At 42.5% G+C, this 22,305-nt stretch overlaps 1 protein-coding gene across 6 annotated transcripts in view; it reads right to left on the bottom strand.

Annotated features, from left to right (window-relative positions):
• RASGRF2 (Ras protein specific guanine nucleotide releasing factor 2) overlaps positions 1 to 22,305 on the bottom strand; it is a 232,965-nt gene that overhangs the window by 29,687 nt on the left and 180,973 nt on the right. For all 6 annotated transcript variants that reach the window (XM_060295960.1, XM_060295961.1, XM_060295962.1 and 3 more), the window contains exon 19: positions 3,948 to 4,060. In XM_060295960.1, coding sequence (XP_060151943.1) covers positions 3,948 to 4,060 — 113 coding nt within the window. The remainder of the gene's footprint in view (positions 1 to 3,947; positions 4,061 to 22,305) is intronic.

The raw sequence follows: 22,305 nt of genomic DNA, 5'->3' as shown, positions 1-22,305 counted from the left end.
GCATATATGTGGGTCTTGTTTCTGTATCTATTCAGCCATTTGTGTCTTTTGGTTGGGGCATTTAATCCATTCACATGCAAGGTTATTATCGATATGTATGTTCCCATTATCATTTTCTTAATTGTTTTGGGTTTGTTTTTGTGAGTCTTTTTCTTCTCTTGTGTTTCCCGTTTAGAGAAGTTTCTTTAGCATTGGTTGTAAAGCTGGTTTGGTGGTGCTGAATTCTCTTAGTTTTTGCTTGTCTGAAAAGTTTTTGACTTCTCCATTGAATCTGAATGAGATCCTTGCTGGGTAATCTTGGTTGTAGCTTTTTTTGTTTCATCACTTTAAGTATATCCTGCCACTGCCTACTGGCCTGCAGAGTTTCCACTGAAAAATCAGCTGATAACCTTATGGGGATTCCTTTGTATGTTATTTTTTGTTTTTCCCTTGCTGCTTTTAATATTTTTTCTTTGAATTTAATTTTTGTTAGTTTGATTAATATGTGCCTTGGTGTGTTATTCCTAGGGTTTATCCTGTATGGGACTCTCTGTGCCTCCTGGACTTGGGTGACTATTTCCTTTCCCATGTTAGGGAAGTTTTCAACTATAATCTCTTCAAGTATCTTCGCAGACCCCTTTTTTTTTTCTCTTCTTCTTCTGGGACCCCTATAATTTGAATGTTGGTGTGTTTAGTGTTGTCCCAGAGGTCTCTGAGATTGTCTTCAATTCTTTTCATTCTTTTTTCTTTATCCTGCTCCTTGGCAGTTATTTCCACCATTTTGTCTTCCAGCTCACTTATTTGTTCTTCTGCCTCAGTTATTCTGTTATTGATTCCTTCTAGTCTGTTTTTCATTTCAGTTATTATGTTGTTCATCTCCGTTTGTTTGTTCTTTAGTTCTTCTAGATCTTTGTTAAACATTTCTTGCATTTTCTCAATCCGTGCTTCCATTCTAATTCTGAAATTCTGGATCAACTTTACTATCATTACTCTGAATTCTTTTTCAGGTAGATTGCCTGTTTCCTCTTCATTTATTTACCTTGCTCCTTCATCTGTGACATATTTTTTTGCTGTCTCTTTTTTTCTTTTTTTTATGAGTTGGATTGTGTTCCTGTCTTACTGATTGTTTGGCCTGAGGCTTCCAACACTGGAGTTTGTAGGCTCTTGGGTAGAGCTGGGTCTTGGTGCTGAGATGAGGACCTCCATGAGACCTCACTCCGATGAATAGTCCCTGGGGTCTGAGGTTCTCTGTTAGTCCAGTGGTTTGGACTCGGATTAAAGTATATATTTGAATGATTTTTAAATTGCATTCACTTGTTTATTTAATATTGTTGTGCAATATTAAATTAGTTTTTTGTAACTGAAGTGTAGTTGATTTACAATATTGTGTTAGTTTCAGGAGTATAGCATAGTGATTCAATATTTTGCCAGATTATAATCCATTATAGGTTTTTATCATGTTTTTTATCATGTTATTATCATGTCTTTTCTATAGACAAGGTAATGAAGCCTAAGGAAAGTTGAGTTTGACAAAGATGTAGCCTGGTTTTACTTGGGCTGTATTGGCTTGATGGCAGAAACTATTTTTCCCAAGAGCTACTGTCAGTGCTTTCTAATAATAATAATAACAACGCCTGTAGCAGTAATATGAGTACTAATTATGTTTCAGGCATTGTGTTAGCCTCTTTACACATATTATATCATGTGATTTTCACAACAACCCAGTGAGGAAGGTATTGATAGCTCCACTTTATAAACGAGGAAAATGAGGTTGAGATTGATTAAGAAACTTGACAGCTATTAGTGGCTGAGCGAAGATTGAAACCTGTGACATCCTGCAAAAGTTAGAATCAGACTCTGCTAGGTGTTACACTCCCAGGCTGTACCATCTACTACAATTTCCATTCCTTATCAGTCTTACACTTCTAATTCTCAGGTCACTTACTCAGCAAAAATAATTTGTACATCTTAAGCCTGATGAATAATAAAGACCTGAGATGGTAAATAATTTTCATCTGAAGTAGTAGTGCCAATCAGCTGAGTTCTGAGCTCACCTGCGGGTGCAGGAAGAAAGTGCTCAGGATTTGATTGGTGATATCTGGCATGGGTGCTGTGATGGGACAGGCAACATGAGGGCCTCAAACTGGCCAATCCTGACAGTCTTTCCCAGTCTGAGCCCCACCCCACTCCCATTTCCCTGCCAGTTATTTAGTCAAACGTCCCTAGGGGCACACACTTTCAGAACCTAGCTTTTAATTATCAATGTTTTAAATACAAGGAGGATAATCAACTGTTCACATGGAGAAAAGAGGAACAGCAATCACTCACAGATATGACCACTCATCCACCGATATCAGGCTTTATCTGAAGATGTATTTCAAATTTTAAAATCTGAAAATAAACATAGTAACTGAGCCCCTAAGCTCACTTAGATGTTTCATAGGATGGAAAAAGTGACAGAGGCTCTTAATAGTTTCCTAGGGTTGCCCTAAACAAGTACAACAAACTACGTGGCTTGAAACAATAGAAATTCATTGTCTCAGAGTTCTAGAGGCTTGAAGTCCAAAGTCAAGGTGTCCACAGGGCCATGCTCTCTCTGAAACCTGAAATCCTTCCTTGCCTTTTCCCAGCTTTTGGTGGTTTGCCAGGCAATTCCTGGCATTCCTTGGCTTGCAGCTGCATCACTCCAATCTCTGCTCCATCTTCACATGGCCTTCTCTCTGTGTCTCCCTCTGTCTTCCCACGGGCATCTTCTTATAAGGACACCACTCATATTGGATTCGGTGCCTGCCTGCCTCCAGTATGACCTCATCTTAACTAAGTACATCTGCAATAGCCCTATTTCCACATAAGGTCATATTCTCAGGTACTGAGGGTTAGGACCTCCACATACTTTTGAGGGGGACACAATTCAACCCATAATAGCCCACAGACCAAAGAAGGATCTGGCTATGGAATCTTGAGCTAATGGGACTAAGAATGACTTGTAGTCCAATTGCTAAAATGTTACAGACCAGAATCTTGCATTGCTGCATCAGGGAGGGGCCTCCAAAGGCATGGTGGATTGAGCTAAATTGGACTCCCCTCTACACACAAACATTGTGGATAACGAAGAAACAACAATAGAGTTGAGCATAGAAGAAAGGAAGGGGTCTTTCCAGAGGTTGCGAATGAAGAGGGAAGTAGAAATCAGAACGGTGAAGGAGTACCAGGCCCTGGCAGATTGGGGCTGGGCTTTCCACCCCGTGTAGGGACAGACATATAGTGAGGTGGAAAGCTGTAACTGAAATGTCCATACAGAGACATGGATGGCTGCCCTCTTCATGTAAAGTGGACTGGAAAAAATCCACCCATCTGTTCGAGAAGCTATAAGAAAGTTTGTTACCTGCTTGGATGCTTGGTGTAATGACAGACACAAGCAACCTCTGGTGGGAAACCTGAAGTACAAGACTTTGTCAAACTGAAGTGTGGGGTCCCAATTTATACAACCTACCTGATGTGGAAATCTCCACCTAAGAAGCTGACAGTAAAATTGGTCCAGGACCAGTGAAACAAGCTGAAGAAAACGCATAGCTGCTCTATGACGGCACATCCACAAGCCAGGTGCACAAGACTCCCACAGAAACACTACAACCCCGCTCATAAACATGAACTTGTAATAGACACTTAGAACCCACATGAGAAAAAAACACCTCTGCAATGCCTGCTGGACCTGCAGGAGAGGATCTTCAGGCTTTTGGTTCTACAGTAAACCACCACCTGCCCACACAAACAGGAGCGACTGTACTGCACACAAGTTATGTCACCCAGTCTGAAGTCTTCCCGAGGCAGCTTTCCCAGTGAGGACAGAATCCCTGCTGCCCCTCAGGAGTCTAATATACATCCTTCTGGTTTGACAGGATCTTATTTTCTACGAACACAGCACAAATCAACCAGTGTGATTAATAGGCACCTACAATTGCCTTTACCTCAGGATATTCGCTGTGGCTTTCCGTTCTTGGGGAAGAAGATCTGGGTCTCGCAAAACTTCTTCTAGCAAGTTTAGGACGTTCATCTTTAGTTCATTGTTGAGTTCGAAATCCTATAAAATGAAATGGATCTTTTTAAATTTTAGTTTTGAAGGGTTTAGCTCCATGACACCATTCCTCGTGACAAATTTATGGAAAGTAAAATGTATGGGCCCTAGACCCTTCCCCCTCCAGAGATTCTGACTTAATTGGTTTGGGATGGGGCCCTGTCGCTAGGCTCCCTGGGGGATAGGAATTCCTCAAAGAGACATGTGTGCCCCTTAGCCTGGAACGCTGCCTCTCCCCAGGTTTATTTCTATTCATCTCTCAGCTCTAGGAGGTGATGTACTTTCTCCCAGGAGCCTTCTTAAGTTGACCCAGTGGGACAAAGAGCTTTTCCTTGGTGTTCCTATGGTACAACCTATGATAACTTACTGTACTATAAGGGCTGATTTAATTGTCTGGTTTCCCATTGGTCCATGAGTAAGATCAGTAACTGGGGCATAACAATAGCTAAAGAAAAGATTTTTGCAAGAATAAAATCTGTCATTTGGGCAGTGACTTGAATGAAGGACTTCAGTACAGGTATGCTAAAGAATAAATGATACACACCAATGGGGCTGTGTCAAACAAACACAGGAGTGAGATTGAAAGGGTACCCACCCAGCAAAGTTGGTACCATATGAACGCCAAAATGATTAATGAGAGTAATAAGTAATAGGCACCTGAATCAAAACCACCTGCAAGTCACTACTGATGCCCACAAACAAATACATAAATAGAGAAATACATAAAGAGGGTGGAAGAGAAAACTATTCTTTACAGTGGACTTGCAATAAATGCAAAGGAATATAAGAGTTAGAAAATCACCATTTTTGACCAAAGTAGTCATAACGGATCAGGTAAGGATCATGAATAGATGCTGAAATTTATGGAGAAACAGAATTAATAGTGTCAGAGTACTCCTCCCACAATGCTACCATTAGAGATTATTTATTATTTACAAAGGAAGAATCTGACAGATGCCACCTGAACCAAGTGAGCAGAGTTGCCACCACCAGTAATGGAGCAAACCAACATCATGGACCCACTAAGGTAATGTTCCGTGAAGAATCATCACTTAGTATTTTTGCCCTAAATGCATAATCCCGCACCTGCATTGTGAGGAAGCACTGGCCTGCACACTCCAAAAATGTTAATGTCATCAAAGAGAAACTGAGAAACTGGTCCAGTTTAAAGGACACCAAAGGGACCAGAGCTAAATGCAACAGGTGAGCCTGGATTAGATCCGGGATCGAGGGGGAACTGCTACACAGGGCATTACTGGGACAACTAGCAAAAACTGAGTCAGAACTATGTACTAGTTGAGAGCATCCTATCCATGTTAAATGGTCCTGAATTTGATCATTTTGCTGGGGCTGTTTCAGAGCAGGTCCCTGTTCTTTGTTGGGTTGAGGGGAGGAGAGAGAGAATGTGAGAGAGAAAAGGAGAGGGAGGGGGAACACTCATGTGGTAAACATGTGAACTATTAGTGATTCCAGATGTGTATCCGTGCACTTTGTTTAATTCTGACATTTTCTCTTGATTTGAAAATTTTCAAAGCAAAAAGTTAATAAAAAGGTAAAGTTGTAGTTCTTTTATTACATGCATTCTCATAAAATACCAACAGCATACTGGCAGCATCCTGGGACTGTCGGGTATTCAGAGGTGAACTGAATGCCGCCATGACTTGCTTTCAAGATCTGACTCTGACAGACTATCTTTGTACATGCAGGCATGAGGGTTTATTTTCCCTCTTATATAAAGTTACCCATTATAAGTACATTTTAACTTTAGGAAAAGTAATTTTGAAGCACTGACATTCTGAATTCTTTTAAATGATTAGAGAGAATATTGCTAATTGCAATGGATCCAATAAAAAGAAAACAGCATACTTTTACTATATTTAGTAAATTAGGAACATAAAGTCCATACTTTCACAAATTGTAGACAATGCAAAAGTCTCACTTAACTTGAATATCTGTGAGCCTCAGGATGGTGGAGAACAGTGTCATTCATTTTTCTCAATATTTCACTTTCACTGTTTGACAATCAGTACCATTTCTTCGAGAACACGAGCCACTAGGGCCGCAGGCAACACCTTCAGTTGATATGTTTTCCTAAAATTTCACCTACTTATTGTCCAAGAGCTTCTTGGCTATTGCTTTTCTTTAAAAATGTATGCGAGGAGGAGAGAGTAATACCTTGCTGCTGCTCTTTTCCTTTGTCTGTCCCCACCCCCCAGTTTCAAAGGTAATGGGAATGATGTTTATAAACAGTTAATGATCTCACCTACTTCAATCTTCATGCACTACCAAAGGATTTCTCAGCCACCAGGAGTCTTTGCTTAATGGATATTTGATATTTATTATTGAGATGACTGAATCCTGTTGCTATGTTGAGTCTCTCAATGATGCAAATAATCTGATTATCATAAATGGATTAGTGTGAAGGACATCAAGCCAGTGTTTGGACCTTGTTGGGGGCTAATTAGTGGTTTAATCAACAAGCATCCCCAAGCACCTACTGTGCCCCAACCTGGGCTCAACAGGAGGAATGCTTCTGAGACCCCAGGAAGGCAAATTCTGTGAAAGGTCTTGTTAAAGAAAACAATGTAATTTGATTATTCTGAGCTCTGGGAAGACTAGCCTAAGAGAGACCTTTGAAAACTTGGTGAAATCTGCCCAGACACTATCTGAAGCACAACAAATGGTTACAGGTGAATGCTCGCTTTGCTGAGGATGCAGCTAATATGAAGTAGATTAGCTAATGATGGCTGAGTATGAAATGTAAGAATTCTCACTCATAGTTTTCCTTTACACTTGCACAGGCTTTTATCAGGTTCAAAGTGACCTTCTGTATATGATTTCAGCTCTTCCTCAGCCGACCCAGGGGCAGGTAAGGCGGGAACCAAGATCCAATTTCACACCCGGGTGGCTGAGGCTGACAGAATGTGATCACGTGGGGTGAGATGAGGCACACAAGGACGCGGCTGCGCGGGGACAAGAGCACAGATCTTCCACCTTACTTCCACCCGCGCTTTGCTAACTGTCACGTGCCCACGAATCACCGCAGATTCCGGTGCAGCAGGTCTGGAATGGGGACTGACTCTAATTTTCTAACGAGCTCCTGGGTTTTGCTGGTCACACTTTGAGTAACAAAACTTTGCCATTAAAAACAATTCATGCAAAAAACAACTCCTCAAAAACTGATAACAATCTGAACCCTGTGATGTACAACCTAGAACGTAAATTTTTCTTTCTTCACCAGTGCATGTAAAATCCAGAATTGGCCATTCAAAAATCCCTGTTTAAAAGCATAGTACCTACTACTCAATGAAAAGAAATCTGAATCAGCTAAAAGGCACTTGCCCTATTTAAACCCAGAGGTCGATTATTCACAATAAGTCTGCCTGACCGCCATTTTGTAATTATCTAGAATCTCATTTTTGGCTACATTTCCCCAGGTCCTGAAATGGGAAACCAGAATACTGGGTGGTGGAGGAACACCGGCTCCTTGGCAAAGTCAGCAACCAAGGCGCCCACAAGGTGGCGCTCCCGGGTCGCCTGGCTCGTCGGGAGTCGGCAGCGCCTTTCCCGGACCCGCGGGCGGTGTAGAGCGAGCCGGGCCCGAGCCAGGGAGCTTCGGGGTAAGATGAGTGAACCCCGCGGCACCCAAGAGGGCCTGCAGTTATCCCAGCAACAGCTTCCTTAGGTTAGTTTTCGTTTTCCAATTCATCAAGCAGGGCTGAGGAGGCTTAAGACTGGAAAAAAGAAACCACCCTGTTTTCAAAGAGGCAGAGCCCAGAAAATGTGAGACTTCTACATTTCAGTCTCTGAACAGGAGACTATAGCTCGTGTTCTTTCAACAATTACTGAGCACCTCAATACCTAGGGCTCTGGGGGAGACACAGAACAGCCAACAGAAGTCTGGGCGAATGGAGGAGATACTAACCAATGAAACACAGGGAGAGGGGCTTTAAGGGGGGGTAATCTCGGGCTTCCCTGGTGGCACAGTGGTTAAAGAATCCGCCTGCCAATGCAGGAGACAAGGGTTCGATCCTTGGTCCGGGAAGATCCCATATGCCGCGGAGCAACTAAGCCTGCGAGCCACAACTACTGAAGCCTGTGCGCCACAACTACTGAAGCCCATGCGCCTAGAGCCCGTGGTCTGCAACAAGAAGCCGCTGCAATGAGAAGCCCGCGCACCGCAACGAAGAGTAGCCCCCGCTCGCCGCAACTATAGAAAGCCTGCGGACAGCAACGAAGACCCAACGCAGCCAAAAATAAATTTATCAAAAAAAAAAAAAAAAAAAAAAAGAGGGGAGCATCTAAAAGCAGGTGAGACCCTGGCGCCTGATTGAGTCTTAGGAGAGGGGCAGGTCTGGGAACCCCCTGGAAAGAGGTGACAGCTTAAGCAGAGTGTCCAAGAGTGGAATGTGGCACACAGCAAATGCTTAGGAACAAAAAGTTACCACCCGATGATGCAAGAATCCTCCTGGAGAGGTAAGCTATTGGGACATAAGGATATTTTACCAAGATTTTATAGACTCTACTCAAACACATTCAAAAATGCTTAGGAGAGTCAATATTTTCCCTAGGTTAGTGAACAACTCCTGAGGTAATTATCATAACTGAGACTTAGTGAGAGTTTGCCGCACGCTAGATGATATTCTAACCACCCTATTATCTAATTCAACCCTCAACAGCAACACAGTTACAATCATTATTATTTCCATTTCACATTTGAGGGAGTCAAAGTACAGAGAATCTAAGTATCTTGTCCAAAGTCACACAGGTAGCAAGCGGCAGACCCAGGACACAAACCTGGGCAGTTTCAGCTCAAGCCTGAGTTTTTAACTGCTACATAAGGACTCTCCAGAAACACTGGTTATCAGTGAAGGGTCACTGGTAGCTTGGGCTGAAAGACACATCCAAACTGTAGCTGGTTACCGTGCTGAGCCTGGAACTATCTCCCACCTATACTAACAACCATTTGAGACAGATCTTGAGACTGAGGTTTGTATGAATAAGACTAGACGACAGAACAGAAAAATCATCTGTGAGGCAATAAGTCAGATTCTCTGGCACTTTAAAACTAACCCCTGTTGATAGTTTAGGCACCTTGGAAATTACCTTCATTCTTTCAGGAGAGCAGGGTAATAATTATAATATACTACATATGGCCAAGGGAACTCTAGGACATTGGGAAAGGCTGATTCAGTAAACACAGTTTGAGGGTAAAGAGAATTATGAGAGTAATTTTCTCACTGTAATCAGTACAGTGTATTCCTAACAGTGGCCAGAGTTTTTAAAAGGAAAGTGGAAATACTGCAGAGTGGAGTAAAACCCCATAAATTTTAATACCTAGACCGAAGGACTCATAAAGAAGGGGCTTAGGATGTGTTAGGCTCAAAAATAAGAGCCTAAGGTTTGACTTAATGATTTTCAAGAAAAGGAAAAGCAGCCTGTTTCCTGCCTTCTTGACTACAGAAGATGAACATTTTAATTGAAATTGTGGTGTAGATTTAGGTTAGATCTGGGCCATTTTGTCAAGTGGGAAACTGAGGCAAAGATGCTGACCAATCTTCCCAAATCTGTGCAAATCTACAATCTCCCCTGGATGTTAACAAACTAAAAATAACAAGCCTCTAAACCAGTGTGGTTTTCTGCTCTTCTGGGGAGGGGAACCTTCCTTTAGAACTTTAATGTTGACACCTGATCCCAGGGGGGATTGTGCTGGCTGAAAGCTGGTATGGCAGACCCTGCCCATCACCTGCCTGGCCTTGTCTACCTGCCACCACCCTGGTTTGCCCACCTTCTCACCACCTCTGGGCAACCCTGACTCTGAATTGGGGTTTCTCACTGGAAAAGTGAACAGTAGGGTTTTCCAGCATTTCTCATCACCAAACTACAAAAATATTTTAACCACTATAAAATTTGGTTTTGTCTGCACTATAGAAAGAACAGCCTGGGACTTCCCTGGTGGTCCAGAGGTTAAGGCTTTGCCTTCCAATGCAGGGGGTGCAGGTTCGATCCTTGGTTGGGAAGCTAGGGTCCCACATGCCTGTGGCCAAAAATCCAAATCATAAAACAGAAGCAATATGGTAACAAAATCAATAAAGACTTAAAAAAATATGGTCCACATCAAAAAAATCATTTAAAAAAAAAAGAACAGCCTAACTGAAAATTTTAAGGAAGGGCATTAAGTTTGGAAGGAAACCCTACGGAGCAATACCATAGTAATTCTAAACCTTCCAATACCTGTTCAACACTTACTAGTTATTAATTACTCATAAGATTTAGAATCTTCAAAGAGGGACAGGATATATAGGAAATGTGTGCCTGACTATCATGTAGGAGCTTATTATGTACCAGGAAAAGGTAGTAAAGTCCAGATATAATTAAACCCCAAATTTGGTAAGCACAGGTGCTCCTGGTGGGCCCTCAAATATTTGTTGGATGAATGGATAAAAGTTCCTGGGAAGGGTTCTTAACTTTGAGACAAGTGGTAATAAGCTACCTAATTCTTCTTAAACTGGCTGTTTGGGAAATTAGTTTAGCAGATGTGAAGTGGGAGGCTACGAGGAGAAGGCACAATGCAAAGTGTGGAAGCTATGTCAGAACAAAAATAACTGGGAAGAGGCAAATGGCAATGAATGACACCAACTCAGAGAGAAGGAAAAAGCCATGCAGAAAATCATTTGTTTGATCATTTTCTAATAAATGACTGCATGTGAATGACTTGCTAAAATTCAGCCTCTAGACCTGAAGAGCTGTGTGTATAAGAATTTTAAATATTGCCCTACAACCTTGAAATCAGATAGCTCCCAAGGTTACATCTTTAAGGTTCAAAAGAGAATCAGCCTGTTTAAAAAGCATTTATCAGAAAAAAAGAGAACTTTGCCACATGCTGTGTTTTCCATTGGTTTCTAGATAGACGGTTAATTGATATGGATTGTAGCTTTCAAGACAATGGCAAGGATTGGAGGGAGAAAGAAAAGTTTGGAAGGGCCTGGGGTTTTTTTGTTTGTTTGGGTTTTTTTTTTAACATCTTTATTGGAGTATAATTGCCTTACAATGGTGTGTTAGTTTCTGCTTCATAAAGTGAATCAGCTATACATATACATATATCCCCATATTTCCTCCCTCTTGCGTCTCCCTCCCACCCTCCCTATCCCACCCCTCTAGGCGGTCACAAAGCACGGAGCTGATCTCCCTATGCTATGTGGCTGCTTCCCACTAGCTATCGATTTTACATTTGGTAGTGTATATATGTCAATGAAGGGCCTGATTTTAATCCTGATTTTATAACCTTCTTAGTTAATTAATGCCACATGCCAAGAAAACTTAACTCGAATAAAGGCCTTAGGAAAATGCTAGAATGTGTTCTCTAAGCTATGCTTTGTTCTCCCTTCCTGGATTCATGAGGGGAAAAAACTGATAAACAGCTGGTCGGTTTCCCCCACAGAGAAGAGACTCAGAGTCATAGGAATGTGGTAGAATTAGAACCTTTGACATCCATCCAGAGAGAAACTTTATACCAGGAGATGAAATATAGGTTGGTGACAGACTTGGAGCAGAGTGGAGAGGAGAGAAACACAAAGAAAATGGCAGCAGGTGAGACAAAACCTCAGACCCGAATGAACAATTTGATGCACCAACGTTAAGCGGGCTCCTTGGAGTCCTAAGGTGACTTAAAGTGATGGAGGGTTGCTTGTCCTGAGGACTCGACTGCACGCCACGGTCTCCAGAAACGCTTCCAAGGTCCAAGAGTGATTATGAGCATGCAGAATGCAAACTGGGAAAAATGAGGACCCCCTATGGCACCTTCATCAGAAAACTCTTACAGCAGAGATAAGAAGCTATCAAAGTACATAAAATCCCATGTGTGCTTCTCCGCATTTTCTCTGTCAATAAACTCCATCCACAAAAGGTTAAAGAATCCCACTAGTTCTAAAGGGAAAACGAAATTTCTGTCTCAGCAACTAATGGAAACTGAAAATAAGTTCCATTTAAGACGCTGGCTTCTTAAACTCTTAATTCTATTTCACACTGACTTGAATAAATCCTGTTGTAAATGTCTTGCCAAGCTTTTTTTTTTTTTCAGTACGTGGGCCTCTCACTGTTGTGGCCTCTCCCGTTGCGGAGCACAGGCTCCGGACGCGCAGGCTCAGCGGCCGTGGCTCACAGGCCCAGCCGCTCCGCGGCATGTGGGATCTTCCCGGACCAGGGCACGAACCCGTGTCCCCTGCATCGGCAGGCGGACTCTCAACCACTGCGCCACCAGGGAAGCCCCATTGCCAAGCATTTTTTAAAAGACAAGCATGGAAAGCTTAAGGAGAGTTTAAAGGATAACAACAGGGATGCATAAAAGATAAGAAAAAGCTCTGGTAAGCAGTTCAAGGAACTAGGATCTTCTTACTTGGTTGTTTGCTTGGACCAGAGAAAAAGAGTTAGGATCTGTCTTCAAGATTAAAAAAAAAAAAAAAAAAAAAGAGAACCCATATTTATCAGATAATAGCTTCTTATATATTATATTTTCTAGAGCAATTTGACAAATCATTCTTTTCTGCAGAAGAACCCCATACAGATCATTAGGCCAATTTTACAAATTTACAGTCAGCACATACTGGAATCCAGACTAGAATTCAGGTTTCCAGATTTCTCTCCTCACGTGAGTCCTTTTTGACCCAGAAATTACAGTGAAATGTGATGCTATTCTGAGCGGAGGAGAGAACAATGTCAAAAACAACAACACATAGGTGAAAATAAGTACTAGCTACGTGTCCAGGAAATCAGTAGGAGCCGAAAGGACTTTAAGTTGTTGTCCTAATTAAACCGAAGACAGCATTTCCTATTTCATTTTGGCTGCCTTCATGGGAAGTCTGAGCTTGTGAACAAACGCTGGTTTGTACCTGGTGGATGTTTGAGATTTCATAGCTTAGACATTCAGAGGTCAACGGTGGTGGTGTGGACAGCTAGAAGCAAATGCGGACCAATTAAGAAGGACGAGGCTAATATAAAAAGTATTCCCATTTGTTGATTATATTCCCATTTGTTGATTTTTATAAAAGCATTTGCAAGGTTGAAGCAGTAGATGACTAATTTATCATTAAAAATAAATTTTTTCATAGCTGCCAGCATCTCACATTGTGACTGAATTCTCTCTTCTTGTTCCTGGCATCCCCCCCTGCAAGAACCCACTGGCAGGGGAAGGCCCAGAAGCCTCCTTGTACTTAGGGGCCCCTGAGTGGTGGGGCTGCACCCCGATCCACCTGGGATAGTGGGGGACTGTCTGGGGTCCCGAGGCCTGGAGAATAGCGGGGGTTTTCTGACCTGTGACCGTGGACAGCACCGGCCCCAACTCCTGCCCTGGCCAGTGACCGGCGGAGACTGGTACACAGGAGCCTGCTAATCACTGTCTGAATGCAGGAGGCACTGCAGTGGTTTCTGGAAGGGAGAAAGAAAGGGCTCTGCCCCCCATCAACCTTTAGCAAATACAAATCCTTTGTCTAAGTGACACAGAGTCTAGGATGAAAGTAACTTTTCTAAGAGAAGACTTAGAGAGGGGAAGCAGTGTCAGTGCTAACAAAGATACGCTCACTGTTTTGAGTCAGAAGTGTTTTACTTTACATTTTGAGTGGTTTGCATCCCAAGCGTTGGCCGGAGAGATGGGGAGGCTGTGAGATTGTTGGTTAAGAGCCTGAGCTGGGCAGCCAGCAGCCCGGGTGCGAAACCTGGTTCTGCCACTTGCCACCTGCATCATCTTGGGCAAACTGTTTCACCTCCAGCCTTCAATTTCCCCTTCAATCTACAAAGCTGGGATTATACCTTCCCTCTCTCAAAAGGCTGGAGTGAGGAGTAAAGGACTTAGTATTTGAAGACTGCTTTAACAATACAGTATTGTTAAAGAATGTTTTGAAAACACTGGAAGTCTGCATTCAGAATGCATCCTCAGAGAGGAAACTGCCTTCTAGGTGGGGGGTTAGGTTTTCAATTTCCCGTAAAGCATGGTATGTCCCATATTGTAACTAAGACAATCTCAAACCTCAGGCTGGCCCAGAGATCATTTGCCTGGAATCCCATCACCTCTCCTCCCAGCTCGTGCCAGGGACACAGCTCCCCTGGGAGTGGGCATTGGGAAATCTCATCCAGCTGTGGTGAGGATTCGGGAACGGGGCGTTTGTAAAGTTCTGGGCATCTTCAGGAGTATGAGGTCAGGAAGCACCCACGTGTGGCAGACAGTACTGTGGACAGGGAAGCACTCTTTCTCCTGAGAGAGCTCCAAGGTCAGGCAACCCTACTCCGAAGGCTGCCTTGTGAGTGGGAAGAAGATCTGTGGCCCAAGAGCAGACACTAGGCAGTGCATGTGGACAGGGCAAGTCCTCCACGGCAGACTGGTAGGAGTGAGTACAGACAAGAAGGGGGCTGAGCCCGAGGAGAGGAGAGGACAGGGCTGTCCGTGGAGGCGATGGGAGCTCAGTAGTTGGTTCTTTTTTATGCATTTCATTCTCCCGCCCACAACAAAAGTCTGTACTGTGCTTGTCCTGGCCCAACCTCCATTTCAGATTTGCAGCAAAGGATAAATCTGAACTTAGTGCTTTAATCTGATGCTGGATTTTGTGTTTTACTAAGCAACGTCAACAAATTAAAAAATTTAAAAGGGCCCCCTGTCATCTGTCAAAATAAGAAACAGGAGATGAAATGATAAACTCCCATTTTAGGACACCCTGATCCCTGAGGTCTTTGAACATACTAAGCACTGGCCATCACAGCAGCACCCACTTTTCTGCCTCAATAAGTCAACAGGGCATGTTCTCGCTGTACCGCTGGCCTGGGGCTGCAGGCCCAAACCAAGCCTAAGGATGCTCGTTGTACTTTCTTACCGGGAAAAAGCCATCATCCTCTCTGTCAGATTTATAACCCCAACACCAATGTTACATAAAGGTTTTGCTTTTGTCTACATAAGCCCAGTATGGGTGTGTCCCTCTTCAGCAGGCTCATTGGGGCCATAGCGGGGACCATCCATCAGGTTCCTGCTTCTGAGGAACGGGGCACTGCAGGGGAGTGTGGGAAGAATTCTGAGCCAGACATCAGAGCTGGGTCTGGCTCCCTGCGGCACTTCTGAGCGGCCTGGAACTGTCCTTGTTATTCTGTAGCCACCAGTCCCTCGGGGCCAGAGGCTACTACTCTGGATGCTACGCACGTAGAACATTTCCACCACTGTAGAAAGTTCACTGGGCAGTGCGGATCGAACCTCCCTGAGACCTAACGGCTTCACTGGTCAAATAGGGGTAATGGCATTTTGTCTGAAAGCCTGAGTTCAGCCCAGACGCACCCTCACAGGGCTCTACCAAGAGCAGCCATCTGTAGTGTTCTGAGCATCCACCCAGAACAGTTACTCGAACAGGAGTTACCTTCCGTAACCCCTCACAACCACAAGGAGTAAGTAGTACCAACCCCACTTTATAGAAGAAGAAATGGAGGCCTGGGGGAGCTAAACCGTTTGCTCAGCCACAGAGCTGACACACGACAGGGCAGGGTTTCAATCCAGGCAACTCTGGCTCTGAAGCCTGTGCTCCTACCCACATCATCCTGCTTTTCCAACAAGATTCTGAAGGCCCCTCTGCTCAGGATCCATGGAACATGGACAGACGGCCTGGGTTCAGCTCCTACTAGGATTTTTGGAGGCGTAAGAACTTTCACCTCTGCTGCTCTGAGTGACTACAGAGTGGGGCTGTGAGGGCTGCTAACTCCTGTTTTATTCCCCAAACTACATTTATTTGTTAATTGTGTTCAGAAAGTGTTATAGAATATATTTTTTCAGGTTATATAATAATATTTATTTTCTGTTTAAAAGATTATTTTGGGCTACTCAAATACAATAGGCTTCATATTAGTATTTTTGAAAGCCGTTGTTTTCCCTAAGCACTCTCTCACTCTGACAATCAATTGTGGATGATAAAAATTTACTAGGTTTGTCCTTTCTTTGTCCTTTCCTTGATACACGTATGGTAGTTAATCTAGTTTGTAAAGGATACAAGTAAGAATGACTATAAAGTGACACTGTCACCTCATAACTGCCTCCTTTTAAGTTGACCTATTTTTATACCCTACCATGCAGCTAATATACAATAGCATACAAATAGCATTATAGAATATATTTTTTTTTCTTTTTTTCTCCCTCCCACCCTCCCTATCCCACCCCTAGAATATATTTTTTAATAAAAAGACTAATAGGGTCTGTGTGAGTATGTGTATATGTGTGTATATATTTCTATGATAAAGTATATATAAAACCCTCTTATAAATGTATACATACTTACACCCTTATGAATATAAATTTTAAAAGTATCATACACAATGTTAAAAGCAAAAGAACAAACTGGGGGAGGTAATAGAAATAAAAGCAAAAATAAACAAATGGGACCTAATCAAACTTACAAGCTTTTGCACAGTTAAGGAAACCATAAACAAAACGAAAAGACAACTTACGGACTGGTAGAAAATATTTGCAAATGATGCGACTGACAAGGGCTTAATTTCCAAAATATGCAAACAGCTCATACAACTCAACAACAAAAAAACAACCCAATCGAAAAAATGGTAGAAGACCTAAATAGACATTTCTCCAAAGAAGACATACAGATTGTCAATAGGCACATGAAAAGATGCTCAAAATTGCTAATTATTAGAGAAATGAAATCAAAACTACAATGAGGTGCCACCTCACACCTGTCACATGGCCATCATTGAAAAGTCTACAAATAATAAATGCTGGAGAGGGAGAAAAGGGAACCCTCCTACACTGTTAGTGGGAATGTAAGTTGGTACAGCCACTGTGGAAAGCAGTATGGAGGTTCCTCAAAAAACTAAAAATAGAGCTGCCGAATGATCCAGTAATACCACTGCTGGGCATATACCTGGACAAAATTATAATTCTAAAAGATACATGCACCCCTATGTGAATAGAAGCACTATTCATAATAGCCAAGACATGGAAGCAACCTAAATGTCCATCGACATTTATGATGGACATTTATGAATGAAGAAGATGTGGTGTGTGTATACACACACACACACACACACACACACACACACACACAGGAATATTACTCAGCCATAAAAAAGAATGAAATAATGCCATTTGTAGCAATATGGATGAACCTAGAGATTATCATACTAAGTGAAGTAAGTCAGAAAGAGAAAGACAACTACCATATGATATCATTTATATGTGGAATCTAAAATGTGACACAAATGAACCTATCTACAAAACAGAAACAGATTCACAGACATAGAGAACAAATTTGTGGTTGCCAAGAGGGAGGGGAGGTGGGAGAGGGATGGATTGGGAATTTGGGGTTAGCAGATGCAAACTATTATATATAGAATGGGTAAACAACAAGGTCCTACTGTATAGCACAGGGAACTATATTTAATATCCTGTGATAAACCATAATGGAAAAGAATATAAAAAAGAATGTATATATTGGGGTGGCCAAAAGTTACAGAAAAACCCAAATGAACTTTATGGCCAACTCAGTATACGTATAACTGAATCACTTTGCTGTATAGCAGAAATTAACACAACATTGTAAATCAACTATAAGAATTTTTTTTTAAAAGAACAAACTGGGGGAAATGAATGTAATTGGCAGATAAAGGGCTTAATCCTGATATATAACAAGTATATAATATCAATAGGAACAATACTAAAAGTAACAGAAAACTGAGCAATGCCCAACAAGAGAGACATTTGACTGGGAGGTGCTTCTCCAGTGCCAGAAATGTTCCATTTCTTGCTCAGGGTGGGAATTGTACAGGTGTGTTCATAGGTAAAAAGTCATTGAGTTATACCCATGTTCAGTGCCCTTTACTTGAAGTCTGTAATATCTCAATAAAATGCAAAAAAGCATATAAACTAGGAGTTCTTCATCAGCAGCTAAATATGCTCTTGGTCCATCATACAATGAGGGTAAGAGGACTGAAGTGAGTTAGAAACATAAGAGTTGAGTTATTTTGACAAAGTCTGTGAAATTACTCTTGCCAAGGCGACCTACACTTCCTGTACCATGAACAATAATGAAATAATCAGGCGGTGGTACTATTTTTCACAGATCTCATTAAATTGCTCTGTAGGCCATCCTTCCCCACCCTTTAGGGCGGGCACTAAAGCCATCCAGAAGCTTTACTTACAAGAACAATCTCTTCAATCAGAATGTCCAATCCAATATATTAATCCAAGTTCCATTTCAGTCCAGAATAAGCCATTTCCCTCCTGCCTCTGCCTGGCCTGCCTCAAGCCTAGAAGCCCACATGGGAGGCCCCTTCTTCTCTCTCCACAACCTCCTCTCTGCTTTCTTGCTAACACTTTGACCTTCCAGGGAAGGAAGGTAACCTGATGTTCTGGAGCAGGTGGAGCCTGGCGCTGGTTCCTACTGGATGTGGTGGATGGGACAGTGGCCAGCTCCTCCTTTTGTGGCACTTGGTGGGATTTTTGGAGACCTCTCTGCTGGGGACTTAAGGCCTGTTACCCCGACTCAGTCAGTGTCTGGATTTTGCTCATGCTCACGTCTACCCCAGTGTCTGGAACACTCTGGGGCTCAGTTCTTATTAGTAAATGAATGAAGGAGGTGAGAAAACTGAAAAGGGAGTAGCAATATTCCCTCCATAAACTCCTTTGGGAAGAAGATTTTTAGGTAAGTAGGCCATTTCAGTCTGACCTTACACTTTTTTTTTTTTTTTTTTTATGCGGGCCTCTCACTGTTGCAGCCTCTCCCGTTGCGGAGCACAGGCTCCGGACGCACAGGCTCAGCGGCCATGGCTCACGGGCCCAGCCGCTCCGCGGCATGTGGGATCTTCCCGGACCGGGGCACGAACCTGTGTCCCCTGCATCGGCAGGCGTACTCTCAACCACTGCGCCACCAGGGAAGCCCTGACCTTACACTTTTAAAACATGTAGGCTAATTTCCTTTAGCCTAGGATTAAGAAAATAAATGACTGTTTCATTCTCAGCCACTTGTCATTCAGATGGTATCCCTTGTCTGATGAAGCAAATCGTAACCTGTGGACACAGCTGGAGGCTCCTTTATCAGTGCCATTCCATGGTCTGTAAAATCCCACAAACAAGTGGACAGAGAATTTTTTCAGAATTAGTTGATCAATAAGACAACTCAGGAAAATCAAAATTGCTGTAGATTATACATACGAGACCTTCCACAGAGACTCGAGTGTAGATCTGAGCTGTTTATAGCCAGCCTCCAAGTCCCTCCCTGGCTGTGCACAGAGGACACAAGCAGAAACTAATTCAAAAATATACATGCACCCCAATGTTCATAGCAGCATTATTTGCAATTGCCAAGATATGGAAGCAACTTAATGTCCATCAACAGATGAATGGATAAAGAAGATGTGAGATACGCACACACACACACACACACACACACACACACACACACACACATATATATACAATGGAATATTAGCCAGAAAAAAGAATGAAATTTTGCCATTTGTAGCAACATGGATGGACTTGGAGGGTATTAGACTAAGTGAAATAAGTCAGACAGAGAAAGACAAATACTGTATGATATCACTTATATGTGGAAACTAAAAAATACAACAACTAATGAATACAACACAAAAGAAGCACACTCACAGATATTGAGAATACCCCAGTAGTTACCAGTGGGGAGAGGGAGGGAGGGGGGGCCATATAGGGGTAAGGGGCTAAGAGGTACAAACTACTGTGTATAAAATATGCTATAAGGATATATTATACAACATGGGGCAATATAGCCAATATTTTATAATAGCTATAGAGTATAACCTTTAAAAATTGTGACTCACTATATTGTACACCTGTAACTTATAAAATATTGTACATTAACTATACTTCAATTTAAAAAAATTTTTAGAAAGCTCTACAGTCCTGAAATATGCAGACACCTTGGAATTGTGTGAATGCCATGTAAGGCTGTCCGGCAGGACACCCTAAAGAAGGGTCTGGACACCTAGTGAAAACACTTCCTTTACTCAGAGTCCCTCTACACACAGCCCTGATTTCTGGTCCACTAGTGGTTGTAGTCTCTGACTTGGCTGACTTTGGAAACTTTAAAGGCTAGAAAATGTCTTCCTGGAGAGAATGAACAACAGCAACATTAAAATATAAACTCAACAACTATTACTGGGCCTCTACCATGTACTCAGCATTGCAGAGCCAGTGAAAGGAGATACAAAGATCCTTGTCTGGACGGAGCTTCCAGGCTGGTTGGAGGGAGAGGAAGTGTGTATCTCTCCTGGCCTCAGCTGGAAGGGGTATAGTCATAGGCACCTATGTTGTACTTTATGTCCTTCATGCTTCTTAATCCAACGTCACCTTTAATTCTCACCACATCCTTAGGTGCGGTAAAACAGGGATGGTTGTTCTCTTTTTTAGAGGGGGAAATTAGCGCCCAGAGAGACTGAGTGAGCAGCTCAGGGCCCCAGAGAAGATATAATGGCGGAGCTGGAAGAAAAACACAGGTCCTCCCCGACTCTGGGCTGCGATGCATAGACAAGGCATATGGGAGAAACTCAGCTCGGCTTTGTGGCTTCACTTTCAACATGGAAGGAAAAAAATGAGTGAAAAAGCACTACAAAATGAGGAGCAATCAGGGCAGAGTATGTTCACAGATGAAAATTTTTAGAATCAGGAAAAAAATGAAATATTTTAGCTTTACCAAATACTAAAGAAAAGGCTAGAAGATTCCAGGAGAAGAAATGGCATTCTAGCACTACCTTTGGGGGGATGGGGAGAGTTGAAGGTGACATCCTAGGGAAATTTTTTATCTCTGGAGAACCAACACTCATACTTCTGCAACTCTTTATTTCTCCTGAAATAAGTTCAGGGTAGTATCTGCCGATATTAGTTACCTTTGATGAGAAATGAGAAATAAATGCATGATATCCAATACTTTGTAGGAGACTCGATTTTCTAGATCATTTGGAGACAGATTTACACCTTGTTTCGCTGTGGCTTTCCTGTTTTCTACAAATTGCAATGGTGTCCCTACTTAGTCTACCATGTGAGAAAAAATACAATTGTTAGCACGCTGCACTGCTTTGTGAAATGAGTACAACTCCCTACTCATTGTTTTAAAAGCTACTACTTCAGGTAGCCACAATAATGCTACATTCTTCCTTAAATGGACTCAACTGATATTGAATGAATCAAAACCCCTCTTGTCCCAGCCCTTCATTCGTGATGTGAAAACCAAAGACAACCTGGCAGAGTCAGATTATAGCCCAAGTTTTCAGACCAGCAGTCTCATCTCACAGCTGGATGTTGCCTTTGGAAGAGTAGAGACCTTTAGATAAACCTGAATAAAGGCATCAAGCTGTGCTGTTAATCCTTCTTTAAGCACCGTGGTGGTCACCCTGCTTAGGGTCCCTCAAGTCAGGGGCCACGCTCCCACTTCCTCTAACTCACCTGGCTGGGGCTGTGCCACAGCGGTGAGAGGATATGCTGGGCACACAATGGGGCCTCTAGGACCGTGAGCTGAACCAGCCCTGTCCACTGGAACTGTTTACTAATCCAGACCTGCTCTTGGTAACAGCCCACTAAATTGATCCCACTCTCCATTAAGAGATTAGGACTGGTCTGGTCTCTATAATGGTCACATAGGAAACGTAATGAATTTGGAGAAAGAGTACATTTTAATTTTAATTACATTTAAAATAAAATGTAATTAAAATTGAATTTAATTACATTTTACTTGTAATGCCAGTTGGATAAATAAAGGTTTTGTTTAAAATCCATATGAAACTCTGTAATGGTGCTATGCTCTTACTGCCCTTCAAAATTCAGAAGAGAGAATTAAAAGGAAAGCACTGACTTTCCCAAAATAGTCAAATAGCAACTTCTCTTGTAAGTGTTGTTTACCAACTTGCAAGTGAAACCTAAAGTCTGAACTTCGGATCCAGGCCATGAGGTGTAATTAAAAGCACTCTGGCTTTGGAATGGACAGACCTGGGCTCAAGTCAAGCCTAAAGCAAATCAGTAAAGGGAAGAAAGGAGACCTGGACACTGACACCAGCAAAGAAAGTCCTAAAGCACTTGCCAAAAAGCAGAAATGTTACAGAAACACCCTGCACCTCACGCGCTAACACAGAGGATGATGGAGAACTCGGCTGAATGAGGAAAGGTGACAGGCTGTGCACATGATGAAGTTATACCAGGACAATCGAACACTAACCACAGATCCCCACAATCCACTCACTCATGCAGGGAAGGT

Source organism: Globicephala melas, chromosome 3 (assembly GCF_963455315.2).
Source record: "Globicephala melas chromosome 3, mGloMel1.2, whole genome shotgun sequence".
Lineage (NCBI taxonomy): Eukaryota > Metazoa > Chordata > Mammalia > Artiodactyla > Delphinidae > Globicephala > Globicephala melas.
Note: the sequence above shows the minus strand (reverse complement) of the source record. Positions and strands in the feature narration are given on the sequence as shown.